This window comes from Siniperca chuatsi, linkage group LG24 (assembly GCF_020085105.1).
Source record: "Siniperca chuatsi isolate FFG_IHB_CAS linkage group LG24, ASM2008510v1, whole genome shotgun sequence".
In the NCBI taxonomy this organism is placed as follows: Eukaryota; Metazoa; Chordata; class Actinopteri; order Centrarchiformes; family Sinipercidae; genus Siniperca; species Siniperca chuatsi.
This window is the reverse complement of record NC_058065.1, coordinates 6,416,312-6,437,520: the sequence shown is the minus strand read 5'-3', so window position 1 is coordinate 6,437,520 and position 21,209 is coordinate 6,416,312. Positions and strand designations below refer to the sequence as shown.

The 21,209-nt window shown below is 40.9% G+C and overlaps 1 protein-coding gene across 1 annotated transcript in view; it reads left to right on the top strand.

Annotated features, from left to right (window-relative positions):
* The window catches only part of LOC122872182 (Krueppel-like factor 7), a 38,280-nt gene extending 26,233 nt beyond the window's left edge, over positions 1-12,047 (top strand). The window contains exons 3-4 of the mRNA XM_044188055.1: positions 4,014-4,137; positions 7,659-12,047. Coding sequence (XP_044043990.1) covers positions 4,014-4,137; positions 7,659-7,710 — 176 coding nt within the window. The 3' untranslated portion in view covers positions 7,711-12,047. The remainder of the gene's footprint in view (positions 1-4,013; positions 4,138-7,658) is intronic.
* The last annotated feature ends 9,162 nt before the right edge of the window (positions 12,048-21,209 follow it).

The following is a 21,209-nucleotide window of genomic DNA, read 5'->3' as shown; positions in this document are numbered from 1 at the left end:
TTTCCTTATTTCATTCCATATCAGTCTTTCTCTATATGCTTCTCTCTCACGCTCTTATTTTATTGCTCTGCTCTTTTGCCACTCTCTCTCTTTGGGCTGAGGCCAACAATTTGAGGAAAATAACTGCAGTTTTTCTGACCAATGTTGCGCCTGTATGTGTGGTCTTCATAGTAATAAACAAGATGTCTTGTTCACCACCCCACAGATCTATACTATATGGCCCAAGGTACAGAAGTTTAATGTTCATGGTTTCGGAACGAGATGTATAGGTGTGATGTTCAGTTGTCCATATACTTTGTTCAGGTGTCCACATAATGGAACATACCAAGTACTCTTGGTTTTTAGAAAAATTTACCAATTTAGCCCACATTAAAGATACTGCATTATATTAGTGGGATACTTGACATTACTCAGTATTATTCAAATTGAATCATTCAGAATTGACATTCAGAAGTGCAATTATGTATTTATTAATAAGAGCTACATAGGTGATTTTAATCATGATAAACTAACTAAGCTTACATTATATTCACAATCTAACAAGACAAGCTAGGTTAAATCCATGCAGGTCCTGTTTCAAAGCTTTTAAGTTGATACGCTTAAAACAATGATATGATGTACTCTGATGTTTCACTGGGAGATTCTGACAACTCTGCCTGCCAGCTGTTTGTCATTCACACATGTAAGCTACCAAAATACTTGCTAGCTACCTGCCTAAATTTGATGTGAGGCAATTTCCTAGATCATTTATCCAGAGGCAAAAAGACACATCACTTTATTTTTTCTTAACAACAAGTATACATAGTTGTCTTTTATGTGTCATAGTAAACATAGTACATACACTGGCAAGCACAGAGTATACTTACCAATTTATTTTTTGTTGATTAGCTACAGCTGAGTAAATTTACCAGAGACAGTTGTCGCTATAGCTGTCAGAATCAGCGGTCACCTCCTAAAACTTTAAGACATGGTTAATTATAATTATTCATTATAACTTTAATAAATAATTATAATTAAATAATTAGAAATAATGATTAAATAATCATTAAAATTGTGGTTCTTGCTATTTGAAAATTGCACTTTTAATTTAAAGACGTTCATCTTTCAACCCTAGTTTTCCAACATCCTCACACCACCATCCTCACATACTTTATTTCTCCATCAGTTCCCCCATCTTTCATCTCTCTCGCTTAACCTGTTTCTCTCTTCCTCTCCCTTTTGCTCATCTCCATGCCTGCAGTGCTAGTTGTGGGCAGGAGCCTTTAAAACGTTCTCCAAGAGCCTCTCTAATGACCTCTGAGACCCGGATGTTCTTCTTCAGCTCCAGCTAATGGAGGGAATGCAATTAACTTCAACACTGGCACCTGAGAGGCGGGAGTGAATGCGTGCATGTGTGTATGCGTGTGTGTGTGAGAGCATTCGGAAGTCATAGATTACACATAATGGGATTACAGTGACTCAGGAAACACCCAGTTATCAGATTACATATGAGAAATATGTGATTGCTTATTTGATTACTCCAAAAAACATTTTCAAAGGGAAAAAGCATTTTGATTGCACATCAATTTTGCCTGAAATGAGTGAATGGTGTCAGCTAATGGGGATTTTATTAAATCCTGCAGAATAAATAATGGTTTTCAACAACAGCACTGTCCACAATCCTGATTCTTTAAATCAGAAGAAATAATCCACTTAGCCTCATAATCTACATTATATGTTTTACAGTCAAAGTAATCCAAAAGTAACAGAGCATAATCAGATTATGCTGCTGAGTTCGGGCTAATCCAGTGGATTAGGTTACTGATTGCCATTTTAAACTGCCAATCAGTCAAACTGTATGCAACATTGTTTTTTAAAAGTAGCCTTCCTCGTCCAGTTTGTGTGTGAATGTGTGTTTGAGAAGGCGAGCGTGCACCTGGTCTACTTGCCTGTTTGTACGAGGGCATCTTGAGGTAGAGGAGGAGGGGGTGGGGGGCTCTGTTGCTAGGCAATGGGGGGCAGCGTATCGTTGTAGGAGTCGGTAGCTGAGTGGTTATGTACTGCTGCAGGCTCTGGTCTCTTAGTGCCCCCCCTTCCCTCTCCTCTTCCTGCACTACCATCACTACTACCACTACCACCACCACTACCTCAGCCCCGGCCCTCCCTCCCCCACTCTTGCCCCATACAGCTCTACGGTTACCGTCGCTAGGCAACTGCCTCCGTACTCTTGTCAGCGTGCTCGGTAATTGGCCGGTGGCATGGCGGCGTGCCGTTGCCAGATCCAGCCAGCTGCACTGACTACTGCCTCCTCATGTTTCAGCACACCCCCTCTCTCACACACACACACACACACACATACACCCTGCCCCCTCGCTCCCGTTGCTAGGCAACACATTCAGGCATCCCTGTCTCCCGAGAATTTCATTGGCCAGAGCGAGATGGCCCAGACCTGCTGCTCTGGGTGTTTCTGGGAAGTGAGGCCGTATGAAGGGATATGTGTCCACAATGGGGACATGCATGGATGAATAGGAGGGGACAGGGCTAATTTCTGGGTCTTTAAACCAAAAGCACTTAAACTCTACACCTTTTCATTAACACAAAATTGTTTACTGAACAGTGTTAAATATTATTTTATCTGAAATAAATTCATTTTATATATCATAGTTGAGTTTTTTACTGTCAAATTGGTGTAAGTGATACTAAAATGATGCAGTTAAAGGGGAAAAAGTCAGAATGAATTATAATAAGTGTTATCAATTTGTAGCCATTAGTGGTGTTTTCCATTTTGCCATGATTGCATAGTGGAGGTCATTCTTTTCTCACTTTCACTTTCATTTATCACCTCATCACGGCTGCACCTCTGTTTCTCACCATCAAACCATACATGATTCCTGTTAATGGAGTGCTCTGTAACATGGCCACTCGCTGAGTATATTTGACAGAAAGTGTTTGAGCAGGTCATATGTCGAGATATTTGTATTGTTTTCTCATTCGCCTGGGCTTGTGCCATTCGGCTTTGCATTTCAGAACAATTTAGCCATGAAATTGCAGCTCATATTAGTGCCATTTAACACACTGAAAAAACAGAAAGGTACCTTTAAATGGATCACAGGGATACTGTATACATTACTGCTTTTTTTAACTTCTGCCCCATGAACAAATCTGCACAGAATCAGTGAATTTCTGCAACAGCTGGTACAGATAATGGCACCAAACCACTACTGTCCACTCTTCTCAATCTTGACTGTCATCACAAAGCAGTTGATCCATTGATTGTGTCCCTTTTGATAATCCCATTCAACAAATTAAGCCCGTTTTTGTGTCGAAGCCATTCATGCAGAGCTGGTCAGTGTGGCTGAATTCAACCACGAGCCACCAGTCCAGATGGGATGTGACTGATGCAGGTGACATCTTCTGTGCTGGACGCAGCTGGTAGATTGTGAGTTCCTTGCCATTATGCTGTGTGACTGGCCTAATTATCACTACCCCCTCCCCTGCCGGCATATCTGCAGCCTCTTCTGCCTTAATCCTCTTCTTCGCTCTCCTGGTCTCATCTCACCTCCTCTTCTCACTCTCTGATCCACCTTGCCTCTAATCCCCCCCGCCATCCTCTCCCTCTCCATTTCTTCTCTCGCTCCACTTCTCTCTACCCTCTACTCCTCTTCTGCGTGTTCAGCAAGATTGGAGACCAGTGGGAGCTTCTCCATCTTAGTGTTAAACATTACCTTGCTCTATTTCCAGCTCCTAAAAAAGGAAAAAAAAAGTGAAGAGAGGCACAAGGATCTTTATCAGTGAAATAGACTGTAAACTCCAATGGAATCACATATACAGGAAATAATCTTTTAAATGTCTCTGCATGTAGACCTGATCAAACATCAACTTGAAGGTGCCAACTATTTGGATTCATGATTCCACACCAGTACCACCAGCCACAGAGGTTTTTTGCATGACCACACAAGCGTGCTGACAAATAAGCATGTGATTGGTGGATGAGTGATGAAACAGGTGCTTATATGTGTTTTTTCATCCCCCAGGTGAGAAGCCGTACAAGTGCTCGTGGGAGGGCTGCGAGTGGCGATTCGCCCGGAGCGATGAGCTGACGAGGCACTACCGCAAACACACCGGTGCCAAGCCTTTTAAGTGCAACCACTGTGACAGGTCTGTCAAAACACAACTCTCCCTGCTTTCCTCTCCCTTATGTGTTTTTCTTCCATTTTCCAAGGGTTATTTGAAGTAGTTCCACTAGCGCAGCGGGCTATGTTTTCCCATTGTGTTTTGTACACAGTTTGGTTTAGTAAAGAAGTGCTACACGATGCTGGTAACACACCCAAATGTGTTTGGTACTGACCCAGTTTAAAAGTGTGCTGGCAGGATTACTAATGTGCTCCTCTGCAACACGCAAGACCCAACCTGCTCACTCTTTCAATGGGAATCCAAAGGGTGCTTATTCTGCTCTATACCCACATTAGGGCCTGTGTAGCATATTAATAGTGCATCTCCTCTCATGATGTTACATGGCCTTGATTTGGAGGCTGCTTTCAGATAGTTAGACGCATTAGCGCTATCATACATCACTGGTATAGAATATTAATTTGAACTTACGTTTTTGGGTACTACTTTGTAATAAACCATACTCACATTTGTTAACCATTAATAGAGCCATAAGCTACAGCATTTAAACCATTTATTAAGTATCCCTTATAGAACAAGGTACCAGTTTCTGGTGTGTTGGACATTTTAAAGGAAAAATGTATTTGGGGAATTTCCGAAGCCATCGTGACCCAAAATACAGGTCCGTGTGTTACTGTAAATAAAGCCTCAGGCTGGCCCAGTGATTGGAGAGACTATCCTGTAAACCGGATGATTCCTGGTCTGATCTCCTTGACTCGAGCACCGAGTGTCCTTGAGCAGAGCAAACTGACCAGCAGAGCAGTTTGCCACACACAGTTTTCGTTTGAAAGTCATTCTTAAAAATGTAATCGTTCAGTAGATGGTTGTGATGGTTTCATGTCCTTTTTTACTCTCAGCATTGTTATCTTTTCAGAAATTAATCTCCAACGCAAAGTGACAAAATTATCAAACATTCAGTGGCCATTGTTTGCTGTAAAAAGATCAGTTTGACTCAGGCACAAAAATCTTTACTCCTATTTTAATTACACCCCTCTGTTTGTTATCTGGCCCTCGCTGACACCTCTGAGATCTCGGAGCAATATTGTCTGTAGGAGCCACCACATTATTTAAGGAAAGGAACCCCAGGTGAAAATGTGTGTGTGAAAAGGCCATTTTGAAGGTTTTTAATCTATAGTTTTATAAAAATGTTAGTATATTCTACATTTGTGTTCCTACTGCACCGAGTACTTTCACAAAATAAACACACTATAGTAGCCATATTCTTAAGGAAACAGTATCTATTTGCAAAACACTAATTACTAATTAAAACTAACATTAAGTTCTTAATGAAGCTTAAAATTCACAAAGATGTTATCCAATGTCAATAAAAGCAATATACTGTATATGCGTGTTTTACAGAAAATTGCAGCCTCTTTGACAGTTTGAGAATAGGTCACAATACAGCAAGTTATTGAATATGTGACCTCTTGAATCATGTATAGGTTCATTATGAAAGGACAAAAAGAAATCCCTCTTCACCTGGGGTACTTTGCCTTAATGTGTATGAAAGAGTGTCTGTCTTATGTCGTGTGTGTGTGTGTGTGTGTGTGTGTGTGTGTGTGTGTGTGTGGGAGGGAGCAGAGGGCCAGGCAGTGTCAACTTAATCAGGTCTCAGCTGGACAGACTGTAAATACAGTATCCCTCCCTTTTCCATCCTGATTTCCCACCTCCCCCCACCACCAGACCCCCCCCTGCAGGCACATCCCCTAATTCGGGCCCACCTCTGTCATATGTCACAAGGCACCCAACCCCTCCAGCCAAGCACACACACACACATACATACACCCTGCTGAGATGAAGGAAGAGGGGAAACAGGGGAGACAGAGAAGACGGGGTGGAAGATTGAGGATTGGGGGAGTTGGGGGAGGAAGGGAGGAGGAGACAGACCCACAGTGTGCCAGCTGGTGTCATGCCCCCGAGTCGTGACTCATACTTTACCATCTGTCTCGCTGAGCGCACACACACACTTTCACAGTGACACACACACAAAAACACCCCTGCACGTCTCCTGAGCCATTCGTTAATCTCACATGTGGCATGCAGACACGCTCATGCACGCAAAAACAGTGATACACACACACACACACAGATAATCATGCACACACACACATGCAGGTGTGACAGTAAGACAGATGACTGGTGGCTCATCACAGTGTAACTCCCCCTCTTGGCCAAACACTGATTCATCTAGACATCTTAGACAGTTGCCTCTGTCTCAGTGGAAAGAGCCAATCTGAAACTTGTGTCAAAAAAAACAACAACTAGAAAATCAACAGTTGCAGAACCGAGAGAGGGAGTCTGACTCCTGAGCTGGCTTCATATTTAAATGCTTTTTAGTTTACCAGAGTTGGTTTAAGGCATAAAATGTGGTGTTTTTACTTTATTTTATTTGAGGAATGATTACCAAATTACTTGTTGTATTAGCAAATGTCCATTTAAAAAAAATGTCAATTTAAGACTAATTCTGCGATTTGGTTGCAAACGCAAACCTGTTCTTCAGGGCTGCATTACATGACATCATAGGACAATGAACCTTTTGAACCTGAACAACCAGACTTTATGGACACAGTAATAGGTTCTGCACATATTTATTTAAACTTACCTTCAGTTCCAACACATTTCCTGGCCTAAAATCAGAAAAACATTCAGAAAATTCAGCAATTTGGGAGCAATTTTGTAGTGTCTTGTTTCTTCTTTCAAACAAAACAACATAAAATTGAACCGCTTTAGTAAACTCTAAAACAAGTCTCCATCTCAAATATTTCTTAACACACTAATTACCAGAACATGCAGCTCCCAATTACCTAAAAGAAAGCAACACTTGTCTTTTGAAAAGCACTCCTCTTGGGAATGGAGCTGTAGTATTAGTTCAGCAAGCAGAAATACTGTTGATCCAGTAGTAATGATCAAAAAGTAGGTCTCCTATAATGGCTTCATCTTTATGTAAGCATGCATGTAATAAAACAAAACGCCAGCTGAAAGCATACATCATGTCAATTTGCGGCAATCAGGTTGAAATAATCAAACATTTTTAAAAGCCTCACAGAAAAAAAATAGGCCAGTGTACTTCCAGAGCAATTTAATTTTTCACTGTGCAGCTATGCCCTGACAATTCTACAAGCCTGATTTCAGATGAGAAGCTTCGATTCATCTAATTTAGCTATCATTTTACAGCACATGTTTTGCGCCCCCACACACACACACACACACACACACCACCACCACCACCACCACCACCACCACACACACACACACACACACACACACACTGTTTCAACAGATCCATCTGCAGGCTCTCTAGTTATTCATGGCGCAGCTGAAGTCATTAGGAATGCTGCTGAAAATGCTGATTATGAATTAGTTACACATTTACTAATTGCATGTGCATTAGTGGCTCAGCACTCACTAGCTAACAGCAACATTTAGCTCAATCGACAAAACAAACTTCTTTCCCCTGCATTGGTAACAAGCTAACAAGCTGTTCTCTGTTTCTCTCTCTTTGGTTGCAGGTGTTTCTCGCGGTCAGATCACTTGGCGCTACACATGAAGAGGCACATCTGAGGGATTTGAGAGAGGTCAGCAGGAGTGGAAGAGAGGGGAAGGGGATGGAGGCGGAGTGGAAGAAGGAGAGGGAGCATCATCTGCAGAAAAATAACACCATGGATGTTAGAGAGAGACAGCAGGATGGACTCAAAAAACACCAGATTTGGCCATTCTGGACTGGAGGGAGAGGCACCACACAGAGATGCTGACTACAGACAGAAACACAGGCAGGCAGACAGACAGATCATAAGTGGCTCTGTCAATCTGTGCTCAACCAGTTGGTCCATGATTCCACAGTGACACATCGTCACCTCACAAATGTCTCCCGGTGTTGTCGCGTGGACGATACAGATGCTCCATCCCACCCTTCGTATGTGTCTCAATGGGATGTCACACAATGAATGGTGGACCACGTGCCTGTAGTTGGCAGCTCTTTGTTGTAGTCGTCCTTGCAGTCTTTGCAATCATCCCTCGGTGAAAACGCTTCCAAAATGTCAGCCCTGTTCATGAAGCAGTGCTCAAGTACCAGCGAGCTCACCAACGCCAAACTGGACCAGTTGTACAGTACTTTTAGCTAACAGCAGAACTGCTGTTTGTATATTCAAGATTTCCTCTTCTTAAACGTACCTTGAGCTGAGGAGAACAGTTAATTTCCAACAGTAGTTAAACAGCATCATCTCACAGGGTAAGCAAGCAAGAAAGCTGGCTTTCTCTCCCTCAAACTTGCCACAGCCTTTACAATTCACCAAAGGGTTTATTATCTTATATAGGACAGATAATAATTTGACAATTTTTCATCTGACCTCTGTCACATCTGCCGACTGGATCCATTTATAAATCCTTCTGGTTTGATGGCATCAGAGCACTTGTTTGAACGCAGCATTAGATTGGATTTCCTGAAGATTTGAAGATGGGAGTGTGTTGCACTGATGTGCTGTGAAGACTGATTGAGGTCATCCAGAGTACTGGCTTGCTTTATGAACATCATCCGTTGAGGGTTACCACTGGATGAGGCTAACTAATCTACTCTGGGAAAGACTGTTCATCTCCTAGAATGTCAGCTGAACTCGAACATCTCAAGAGATGCTAGATGGCTCCTAAGAGTGTTTTTCCTCTCCAGGATCTTTACTCTTACAAGTTGTCGTCAGGAGCTGTTGCACAATTAACTCTTTGCAAACTTTTTGTAAAAATGCCCCACTGTCTTGAACTGGGAGACAATTCGGGACTCACCAAACGCTGGCTTTAACATGCCGTCGAAGTGTGGACTGCCACATGCACAAGTCGAAGCAGCCAGCTGACCGTGATAGCACACCGAACGCAAACAAGATCACTATGTATGATAAAGGCTATATTGTTTCTAAGAAAAGATTCTCCTATTTGTTCAAAACAGACAATTGAAGACATTTTGAAGAACACATTGGAAATGGATGCAGCCAAAAAAACACAAGTGTCTACTAGATGCCTGAAATGATCTCTTTGGCCTTTGAGAGTGATTGGCACCTAACTAGCACTGGGTTGAGGAGGGTTTTTGTCCTGTTCCCACCCCCCCCATGCAGAACTCTTCCAATTTAGCAGCTCTCAGACTTCCTATCAGAGAAAAGCAGCATTCAACAGCTCTCCTAATCGGGCCCTATGCATATCCAAGAACATTCCTGCTGACTTCCTGATCATACATGTATGTCTGAATGCAGATTTCTGCCCTGCTGGACACAGAAGGACTTGTAGGAAGACACATGACACTAATTCAATCAATTGGGCGGCTCTTCTCAGAGCAAATCAATGTGAATGTATCTGTTGTAAGTCTGTACATGTTGCTGGGCCCATGAAAACATTTCAGTGTGGTTGGTAAGATCATACCAGACACCATTTGTGTTTATACAGTAGTTTCTCTTTTTCACATTAGAAATGAATGGTTGGACTTGGAATAACTATCTAGTCACGGCTGGTAGCTTTTGACATTTTACTGGTCGTACTGGACCAGCGGGAGGTCATGAGTGCAGATTTCCAGTGGGTGGCTGAAGTGGGTTAGGGGAGGAAAAGATCTGCTCAGTCAGCAATGATAACTGCCCCATCAGCTCATGAAACTGCAGTGGACTGAAACACACACACACACACACACACACACAAGACACACACATACACTCCTAGAAAACTGGAATTAACATTTGTCCTTGGTGATCTGATTCTTGTCCAACAGACACATAAAATCTAGTTGTTGCTCTTTGCCACATTCTACTTAAGTGTCATGTCTTTAATTCACAAATCGAAATTTTGGATGAACATCCACTCAACTGAACCGCACACAAATCAAACAGGCAGCTTGGACAAAAGTAGCTTGTCAGGATTCTTACAAACTCGATTGGGAACAGCTATGTCAAGGTGTTTATTCTTTATTTTACAAGATTTTTAATACTTTGAGGCAAAGTGAGGCACACAGCAATCTGCTTTTTGGCATGGGAGACAGTAAATTGATTTCACTCTGTATACCAGAGGCGCATTTCAATTTCAGGTATGAATGCAGCCCAGCTCAATCATATGTAGACATGATCTGTCTGCGGCTCTGGAAGCAGAAGCTGCATCACCTCCTGCTTCACATAAATATTGAACTCTTTCTGTCTAAACGTGTAAACAAGCCAGACTCCCTTTTGTATTGAACATCTAGGTGACAGGCCTTCACTTGCAAAGACAGGAGGGAGTGACCACAGTAGAAACCAACTGATACAAGTTTTAACTGCTGGTTTATTTGCAAGGAGACTAGAAATTCTTACAGGCCATCCAGGTTGCAGCTACAACACTATCAATGCTACCGGTCATTCTTTGTGTTTGTTGGCATTAATAAAAGTCATAGATACTGACAAACATTTGAGGTTTGGTTTGTAGAAAATCTAAAAATATCCAATTCAGATGGGAATGTCAGAGCAGGTTAGCGGGTTTGTGGTTTTCCTGCATAGCCTGACTCTCCATGAGGAAACAAAAAATGAAGAATAGCAGTTCAAACCATGGGTTAAAATTGTATCATCAATGGCAGCTCTACTTGTGTGTTTCAGTATTTCAACAGGGCACTCTCCTGTTTAACTGAATGGTTGCAAATGTGTGGGAATGTGCAGCTCGGGAGTGTTTTTTTTTTGTGTTCATGTTTTGTACCAATCATAGACAGCTGAGGATTTTGGACTGAAACACTGAATGTGTCGTTTATTTTTCAAGTTCACTGAGACTTTAAGGAGCCAAGACATGGGAATATTCAAATTACAGTACAGTTTAAAATTTGGACTTGACACAAACAAATTTTTCTCCTCATGTGTTTGCCAGGAGCTCAAAAACTGGGATTTCAAATGTGAATGTGTTTTCTTAAAAGGTTGTTTCATGTTGTCTCCGAGGATACGGTTCAGTTCTGTGTCATCTTAATGAATGATTGTCAATTCTGCTGTGCCTGTGTGTTCTTCGTCTGTTTGTATTTGCACTCTGAATTTTTGGAAAAATCACTTGCATATCTGATGTTTTCTGTCTGCTTGTACACTACACTTCACACAATGACCCTGGGTGATGAAACACTGATCACAAAGTCTGTATAGTAGTTGTTTTTTAGCACAAATGTACACACTCATGCATACATGCGACATGGATTCACACGTATTGCAGACATGCATACACACTTACACAAACATGCATGCAGATACTCCCTAAACAACACACAAAAAACACACACACACACACATACATGCACAAGCGCAACCTGAATCCACACAGTCAAACACCAACTCCTGAACGTACTCACAAATACACACACACACACACTCTCTCTCTCCGTTCCCCTTGTGTGTTTTTCATCGTTTTTCATGCCACCTTGTGAGAGATCCAGACTGCAGCTCTTGCTCTCAGCAGAGGGGGGAAACACGCATTACTATGTGTGACACCACCTCTGTTTCCACCAGGTCTGAATTTCAAATCAAACGCACCCCCTTTTTCTACCAGCATTCCCTCATCGACCCCCCACCCACCCCCAACCTTCCATTTTCTCAGAAATTATCCTTTTCAACTCCTCTCCTCTGTCCAACTACTCCCTCTTCCCCTCCACCTCCCCTTCCTTCCTTGCCCCCTTCTCCACCTTTTTCCTCCGTTGTCTTTATCCTTTTCTTTCTCTGTACAAAGTGTTTCAAATTTATTATTTGTATATTATGATGTATGGGTACGATAATGTTCTTTATTATGGAAAAATGAGAAAGATTTATTTTTGTTACCGGTTTGTTTCATAATTCCTTTTTTAAATTGGTATTGTAATATCTCTATGCAAGGAACTGTTCGGTGAATCGTTTTTATTTAAGAATGTAATTATGTGTAATAAATGGTAGACGCAGTTTGGCATGGCGTATTCATGGTTCTTGGCTGGTCTGTTAATGGCGGTTTCATCCAGCAACAATATGCACCTAATCATCCATCTTCTGATAGAATATTTTCTGATTTCTTATCAAGTCAAATCAGAGAGCCATTCAGTTTGCTAACAATGAGTGCCCAGACTACATTCACATGCCCTGTTGCTTTTATTCTCACTGACCAGAAAACTTTTAAGGACTGGCTGGTTTAGGTTTGCTGCAGAGTTAAATCTGCAAAGCAAGTGGGTTACAGTGGGCAGGAACATTCATTTACACCCTCCTTTTTTTCTGCTATGTGCAGCAAACCACCCCTGGATGAATAAAAAAAGCCTCTGATTTATCTTTCCTTTTGATCAAACACAGGAAATGGGCCACAATACCTTCACTTTGCCTGAATGCACTCTCTCGTTGTCTCCCTCTGAGGGAGCTACAGCATGTTAATTACATCTGTTACCAACCAAGGTGATGACTTATCCGCTATTCCTGCCTTTTGACCATGACTAGCTGATAAAAGGGTAATCGAATAACTAATGGCTAATTAGGGAGTAATTACTCCCTGGTAAATGGCCCTATGCAGTGTATTAATTCTCCTTGGGTCTGGCAGTGAGAAACTCCCATAAGGTTTTTTGTTTCATTTAATGCTCCCTAATTGAAATGGGCACCCTCATCAAGAAGCTTACATGTATCTGTCGAACTTAATGTTCTTTTATCTGTAATTACAGACAGCCTCATATTATCTACCTAACTACACCTACTACGTCAATCCCAGAGACAAGTTATGAAATTAGACGGATGGAGCCATTTTTCAATAAAGGTCACGTGTCCCATGAGCGCTTTTCGATTGTCATTTCCATTCCATGTGATGGAAATGAGGTTGTATGTGAGTTCACAGCAGAGCTAAATGATCAGCAAAGGGAGGACCACATTCACATCAACACATATTCATAAAGGTTAACACACACATTCAAAAATGTGGTGTCATGCAGTTTAATTCTGTATATCTGCAGGCAATCTTTTCTTTTTCTTTTTCTGGTATGTTTGAGTCTGCTGCAGTCCCAACAAGACAGTCTCCAGCCATGCTAGCAGCAGGGTGAGGCTGTACTTAGGAACAGAGGTGATTTGAAATAAATGCTAATGCTACCATGGCAACATGCTCACAATGACAATGCTAACATGCTGATGTTAAGCAGGTATAATGTTTATACATGCTCACCATCTTAGATTAGTTTGTTAGCACACTAACATTTGCTAAACACAGTACATTTGAGGCTGATGGGAATGTCATTAGTTTTGCAGGTTTTTAGTCATAAATCAAAGTATTAGACAAATTAAAATTTGACCTGATGATGGCACTAGACGAAAAGCTAAGTGATCACCAAGCTATTGCAATTAATCCTGAGGGTGACACCAAATTTCATGGCAATCCATCTAATAGTTGTATAGCTATCTCAGTATGGATCAACATGGTGGACCAACCAACCAACAGAACGATCTTAGCATCCCTCAAGTCATGCTAGTGTGGCTAAAAAAGGCCTTATCATACATCAGGACATTATCTGATGAACCTAATGAAATACCAACAATAATTTTGGTTAATATATCCTTAAACCAAGTCGGACCACACAGTTAGGCTTGAAAAATTAAACTGAAACACAAACACGTTCCACACATTTTCTTCTTTTCTAATAGCACTTGACAGCTGGTGAATCAATGCACAGACACACTGTGGAAAGAGGTGGATTTGTTATCCAGCTAATTACACCGGGGATCCCAAGCAGAATAATCTGAATAATAGAAAAGCTGAGTTGATAAACACGGCTGTTGAATGCTTGGTTACATGTACTCTGTCACCCTGTCCTTTCTGTTGTTTCCATTCATCTGCATCAAAAGATAACATCTGTGTAAATCTTGCAGGATAAATGATAATAGGATTAAAACATCCTGTGATATTATCATATGTTATTCTAAACATGCATGTATAGCATTCAGATTTTGGCTTATATTCAAAGTACTTGACCATAATATGTGTAGCCTACATACTATATATTCTATGCATGGGTGACAGCAATGTACTTTATATGCACAGAGAAGCTCTTATTTTCTGGTATCTGTAGGTATCAGAAAGCTAAATTCAATATAATGTTGCAACCTTGAATTATATTTAAAAGCAAGCAAAAATTAAGGTCTTTTTTTCTTTCTGAAATGAAAATTAAACTTTAAAAAGCTAAATTAAAATTTAATGGTAAACACAAATTGTGACCACAGGGCAGTTTTTTCCCCCAGACTTTCCAAACAAATGTCTCATTGTTCGGTATCCTGTTGGCGTGCCCTTGAATCATCTACTGTCTCTGCTCCGCTATTCACCGCCGAAACACCTGAGCACATTTCAGAAATGTTGTCTTTGTTTTATATACAATGATTCAGCCGTAGCTCACACCATTGAAGGAGGGTATAAATGGTGTGATGCTGCTGAATTGAAGTGACTGTAATGAAAGACAGACTGATTCTTCAGGCAAAGCAGTGATTCACTTAACCAGCAGAACATAAGGCCCCTTTTTTCATGTGGTTGTGCAGCAGAAGATTTCGCCAAGGGAGCTGCCAATGCCTGTGGGTGTCTTGTAGGCGTTTGGCAGCCATATAGGGATGTTATTGTCACATCTGGCAATGTGGAAATGCCAGCATACTGGGAAGCAGAGCTACAAGTTTAAAGCCTCCCTCACAATGTTTTATTCCATGCTTAGACCGTCAGCGCACTCTGTCACTAACTCGGGTGATAACAAGAACTCCTAACTAAGATTACATAGAACTATTTAGCAACTAATCTGCATAAAGACGAAAGCTTCAATCTGAAAAGCCTCAAACTCTCCTGTTGCAATGCCCACGCAGAGTAGAGTTAATCTAAAATGAGGCTTGTCCTACGAAGGGTTGTGAACCATGGATTCTTTGGTTTCATGCCATGAGCAGCCAAGTGCTTAGGTATTTCCAATTATAGGGAATATGTCGAGGCGGCCCTCTGTAATTAAAGCCTAATCATGCTGGTGGATTCAGTGAAGCATCCTCATCAAGCTTTCATTAGTCTTCCTCCTTGTGATGCCCAGCAGCAACCCAACCCCCTTTAGGAACGCTCAGATAGCCTGTTCCTAAACCAAGTCCAGTTATTTAGTGGTGTAAGAATATGCTATTAAAAGTTATTTTCCAAATTCTAACTCTACAGTATACAACAGTAACAACAAAAAACAGAAAAGAAAAAATATCCCCGTTTATTGTTGAGCCCTTAAAGCAATTTTCTAAAAAAAAAAAAAATCATTATCTTGAAAAAATGAACAGATAAGCTGACTTTTACAATATATAATTCTGTTATTTTATAAGATGAGAATTGAAAAGTACACAGTGGTAACTACATTGTGTTTACCTCCCTGAAGAAACATTTTCTGAGCTAAATTTGGATCCAAACTGTAGTAGCGTTGTTTCTGAGACAAGGGAAATTAATTCCCCAACTGTGAAGTGGCAACTCAATTCATGAGTTGCCACTCATTGTTGCCACGGATCCCCCCCAAACAAATTCTGCACAACCCTTGAAACAATAGTGCATTTGTCCTAGATGTGTGAGAGCTCTGTTTTCAAAGTGGTTTACCATTCCAACTGGGGCAATGTATAATGTGTATGTATCTGCACTTGTTTCCCCCACTGCAGCTCCTGAATGCTCGTACACTTCAGATACAGATTTGAATGAAACTACAGGCAGGATCTTGTGTTTGGGGAGAGAACGAGCAGCTGTATAGGCTGGTGGTCCTGTGCTCTGAGAGAGATCAACCAGAGTACCTATCTAAAAATAGATCAACAGACCTGAGCATTCAGCTGTTTTTTATGCTTCTCACTTTCACTTGGATCACACCAGGTGCAGCGGCTGTTGGCTCCCGCCTCACATTTCTTTGCCTGTGTATCTGTGTGCGAGTTTAAACACACATCTGTTTGCCCACACTTTTAAGAGTGTGTGTGCTGAAGCACGCGTGCATGTCAACCAGTGTTAGACTGTTTTATTAGTTTGCCTCTGCACTCAGATTTTTATACAAGTGGGATATTAGTCTCGCAGTGGTGTTTCCTGCTATTATGGTGGGAGAGAGGATATGATTTGATCATAAGGGGTCATTGGTGGCATGAAGTTTGTAAAACCTGCAGTAAAATACACTATAAGGCCAAAAGTATGTGGACACACCATACTTTGTGTTCTTCTGGGTTTGTGGCTGTTAGGGTACCTTAGTTCCAATGAACGGAAATCTTAATGCAACAGTATACAATGATATTTTAGACATGTGTGCATCCAACTTGGCGCAACTGTTTTGGGAAGACCCTGTCCTGTTTCAACATGACAATGTCCCTAAGAATTTTTTTTCCAGATGAACTGGAACGCTGACTGCGAGCCAGACCTTATTGTAACCCAGCCCAACCTGACTGATGCTCTTGTGGCTGAATGGGAGCAAATCCCTGCAGCCAGGTTCCAAAATCTTGTGGAAAGTCCTCACAGAAGAGGCTGTTTAGAAGCATATGAATGCCACTGGTTGGGAAATGAGAAGTTAAATAACAACATATGGGTGTCATTTTTGAGCATCCATATTCTTTTGCCCGTATATTGCACCTGCTGTAGAACATGCATCAGTGGAGACAGATATAGGTGCATTTATTAATGGCTCCTGGCTGCTTTGTTTGAAAAACTTGCCTGTATTTTTATTGATATCTATATCTGTATGAGTCCATTGTCAGTCAATCAGTCAAATCCAAAATATTGAGACCAAAGTCAAAGATGTACATTTTTGTATAATGGCCATGCATGTGTATGTATGCATCAGCATACTGCATGCACATATAAGTAAAGGTCCCCTGTTGCTGAGGGCAAAGGCTCCCTGGAGACCATTGATCCGTGTCTATGACCACAGTTCTCCAGCTCCTCCCTGATTGCCATTCCACTGCTAATTAAACAGTCCTGCTTAACGAGTTCACGTTGATAACAAGGTTGGAAGGAAAGGTCACCCAATCATGCTCACTTCAAATGGACACCGTCAATAACGACCCTGCCTGGGAGGCCAGGTACACACACACACAAAGAGGAAATCATCCAAAAGATAAAGAAAGACTCAAAGCATATGCAATTGTATTGAGAAAGACAGACAAACCAGAATCTGCTAGTGCAGAATTGACTTATTTTGTGCCGGTCGATCTTACATAAGCTTTCAGAATTTGATTAGTTTGAAGCGTCACTCTTGGGAGTGAGGGAGAGTAATGGCACACTCTTCAGTGATTGTATATTTTATAAAGTTACAAGCTTTCTGTGTTTCTCCTTGATTTTAAGCCTTTTAATTTTAATCCTTTGAAATAGCATTTGGAGCATTACACTAAAATTCTCCACTGAAACTCAGACTAATGAAATTAATTTAATACATTAGTAGCACTTCAAGGGTACTGGTGGTTTTGCATGTTTCAGCTCATTAACTATACATTTACCCATAACCATTTTCCAAAGCATACATTAAGTTTTTAAATCCATCAAGAAATGAATTAATCAAGAAAACCAACTTGCAAACACTTAAAACTTGATTGAGATGGACAATGGCATCAGTGTGGATATTTCCTCACCTTTACTTTGTTGGCAAAAATTACGTTTTATAGTTGCTAGCAAGGATTGTTTTGAAATCTATTTCTTATTGAAGTGTTGACATGGAAGATTTGAAAGTTAGCTGTTAAAAGCATTGACAAGTGTTTTTTGGGGGGAATCTAATCTGGACGAACCCTAAACTGATTAAGAAAACATGGACACAAAGGCAATTCATTCATTAGTGAGTTATTCTTTTTTAAGGGTGGCTTGTGGGAGTCAGTTTTCTGGGCCTGTGGGAAATAGCCTGAGAGGAGGTAAGTCTGTTGGGAGAATATCAAAGCAGCAGGAGGAGGATTTCAGATGTTGCACAGTTTCTTCCAAGGTTTCGTAGTTGATAGGATCGAATTGTGTCATGCTAATTTAATTGGTTTTAAGTAGATACAATACAGACAAAAGGGGCTACTGACACAGGAAGGTTTGTCAGCAGTAGCAATTAAGGCGCGTGCATTATTATTGTTTTTGGCAATGATGACAGGGAAGAAGGACTGCCATCCTGATGTTTAACAAAGCTAAGTTTAGTGAGTTAAAAGCATTCTCTGCCAATTTAAAGTTGTTTGTGACAGGGATGAAAACACACTGTGCCGGATGAGGACAAGTTATCAAATTTGATACATTTGCAGAATCGGTTAAGTGCATCCTGTTTCCAATTAGATTAACCAGATTTGATGATTGAATAGAGTGCACCCTTCTTTTTCTATTACCTGTCAAGACAGAAATGGAGAAAACTACCAGCACACTGGGTCCTGGCTTGTCCTGGGAATAGTCACGAGTGCCATCATTCTCATAGCCTGGGTGTAGTAATGTTGCCATGTCCTGCGATAGTTTTACAGTTTCACCTCAATGCACCACAAAGTCTGATATCAACTATTTAATAACAGAGACAATACTGGCCAACTACATGTATATTGGCAAATTCGTGTATTGTTAAGTGTTCTTTGGGACAGACCATATATAAATAGCAGAAGCACAGCCATTAACATAATTGTATGCATTTTGCTAGAATATTTCTCAATTTGCTCTATTTTTGATATAGTAGGACCTTTGTCCATAAGAGGAAAGTTCTTTTGCTGTATTTTTCGAGCAAGCCCATAAATGTCCACAGAAACACAAACCCTGAGCCAAAGACACAAACACACGACCTATATATACTATCTGGCCTTCTCATCATTTATCTTACAGCGGCAGAATCAGGATAGATTGGTTCAATTAGACTGGCCTTTAATGTAATCTGTTTAATCCATTTCTATCATCAAAGCCAATACCTACCTCTCTCCTTGGAGGGTGGGATTAGCCTTCCAAGTGCATCTCAGAGCGAGTGTCTCGGCTATAAAAACGCAGCCTCGGAGTCACTCAGATCTCCTCGATATTTGTTCTTTACAACTGGCTGTGGAGAAAACAGAGTGTCTCAAGTGAAGTTTTAATGGGTAAAGATTTAAGAGCTTCATATCCTACCAGAGATTGCAAACACTGTTTGGCACAATGCAGAGCGCACAATAAAAACACAGGGAGAATTTTGACTCTTCCTTTCCCTTTCTCTTCAAAGATTGCAGAGTTGATTTCCAATATGTAATGGAAAAAACCCAGGATTGGGTTGCACCAGCTATTCTCTATTCCTTCACTAACTTTGTGTGCACTGTTGGTTTACTAAATTGGGTTGCGCCATTAAAACTGAAATGTCTTACTTGGTAAAGACTTTAGTAATGTGTGAACTGGTCGGGCTAAGAAACATATGTTCCGCTTTCCAATCAAAGTCACTGTAGCATCATAAGCACCCCATAAAAACAATGCATGGCTGTCAATGTGGCAACAAGACTGTTTTCTAAATTCATGGATTTCATCCAACAGCTGCAATCTGCCTTTACCTGCTGAGATTTCTGCAGGGAAGTGGGATTTTATTCTCAATACTCATCTATCTGTCCCCCTACCCTGCATGTCTCTGTACTCACACTGTCAGAAGAAAGAAGAAAATGATGCACAGGTATTTACTACTACTGCATGTCTATTTTAGGCTGAAATGCATTTTTAAGATATGTACACTCCATGAACAAAATAACATGTTCTTACATGTTTTATCCCCTTTCCTGACTTAGTTACATATAAATTCTTCTTCAGCCAGTTTGGAAACCCCAAATAGTTTTTTACTAGGTAAAATCAGGCTTTCCTGTGCACCTGCCTCCATGAAAAAAAACTATTAAATACAGTATTTCTAATATTTTCTGCTCCTAGTGTGGATTACCTGTGTGACTGCCTTTCAGGAGAATTCCCCATGCAGCATTAGTAACACTACTCGTCACAGTCGATGGAAGCACTCCCATAGCTCTTTTTACTGTGTCGGGAATGCCTGCAGATATTAAAGCAATACATAAGGCTGCTTGTCTGAGTCCACTGACTTTGTGTTTTTAATGGCTTCTGTGAGTGTGTGCGGAAATGTGTGAGGACACTGTAATAAGACTTGGTAAAGACTCTGTGATAAAATGGTTATGTCTGGGTAGGCTCATGTATGTGGATGGCAACATTGTCCTCCAAAGCGTGTTTATCATGCTTCAGTTACACACAAACACACACACCAGTGGACAGTGGCGTGACTTGAGTGCAGCTGACAGTTTTGATCAAAGCTGACTGATTGGCAACACAAGGCAGGGCTACGCATAGCAACAAGGTGGGGTCAAGGATTGGGGCTCCTGTGGTGTCTGAGGACACCCTGCACCCCCCTCCCCCACTTTGTTAACACAAGCCCTATTGCAAACCATATCTGCCAATGGATATTGATCAGGTGAATGGGAAGGATCAATGCTTTTTGATTGGGGAGAAAATACAGGGCCAAGACGGGTCGCATATAGGTTCAGGACTGTTTCTAAATATACTTGGAAGCAAAAGTGTGACGGTTAAATAATTTGTCAAAAACAGATTATCAAAGACAAATTGCAGACATGCTTTGGGTTTATAAGAATCAGCACCATTCTTGTGTATAAAGTATATTTGATTTTTATCCACACATTTCTTTTCTCTTAATACTCATATGATAATTTAGCCCAGTGCTTATATATCAGTATGCTAAGGAAGCCATTCTATGGGAGATTAAATAAAATAATTAATTGATGATCTGCAAATATCTATTGATGAGGAATTACAACCAACATGAGACTCCCAAGCATTCCCACACTCAGCAGCTCTTTCCTTTTCAGCGCCAAGCATCATATATGTTCATTTACTGCCATCTGCTGCTATTTGCATGCAAGTGCATGTGCAAAAATCTACATTTGGAAAATCTGATCATACAGAATTTCTTTTGGTGATATCTGGAAGAAACATGTCATTTTCTAAGGGCTATTCATACCTGCAGCACTTCATGTGCCATTTTTGAATGTTCGTTGTATTTTTTCCTTAAGTGACTCTTGATTTAGAAGTCACAGCTTTATATATAGTCCCCCAACCTTCTTATGAAGTTACACACTGGTTTCATTGTATACCATTGAGATCTTGACATACGTTTCTCC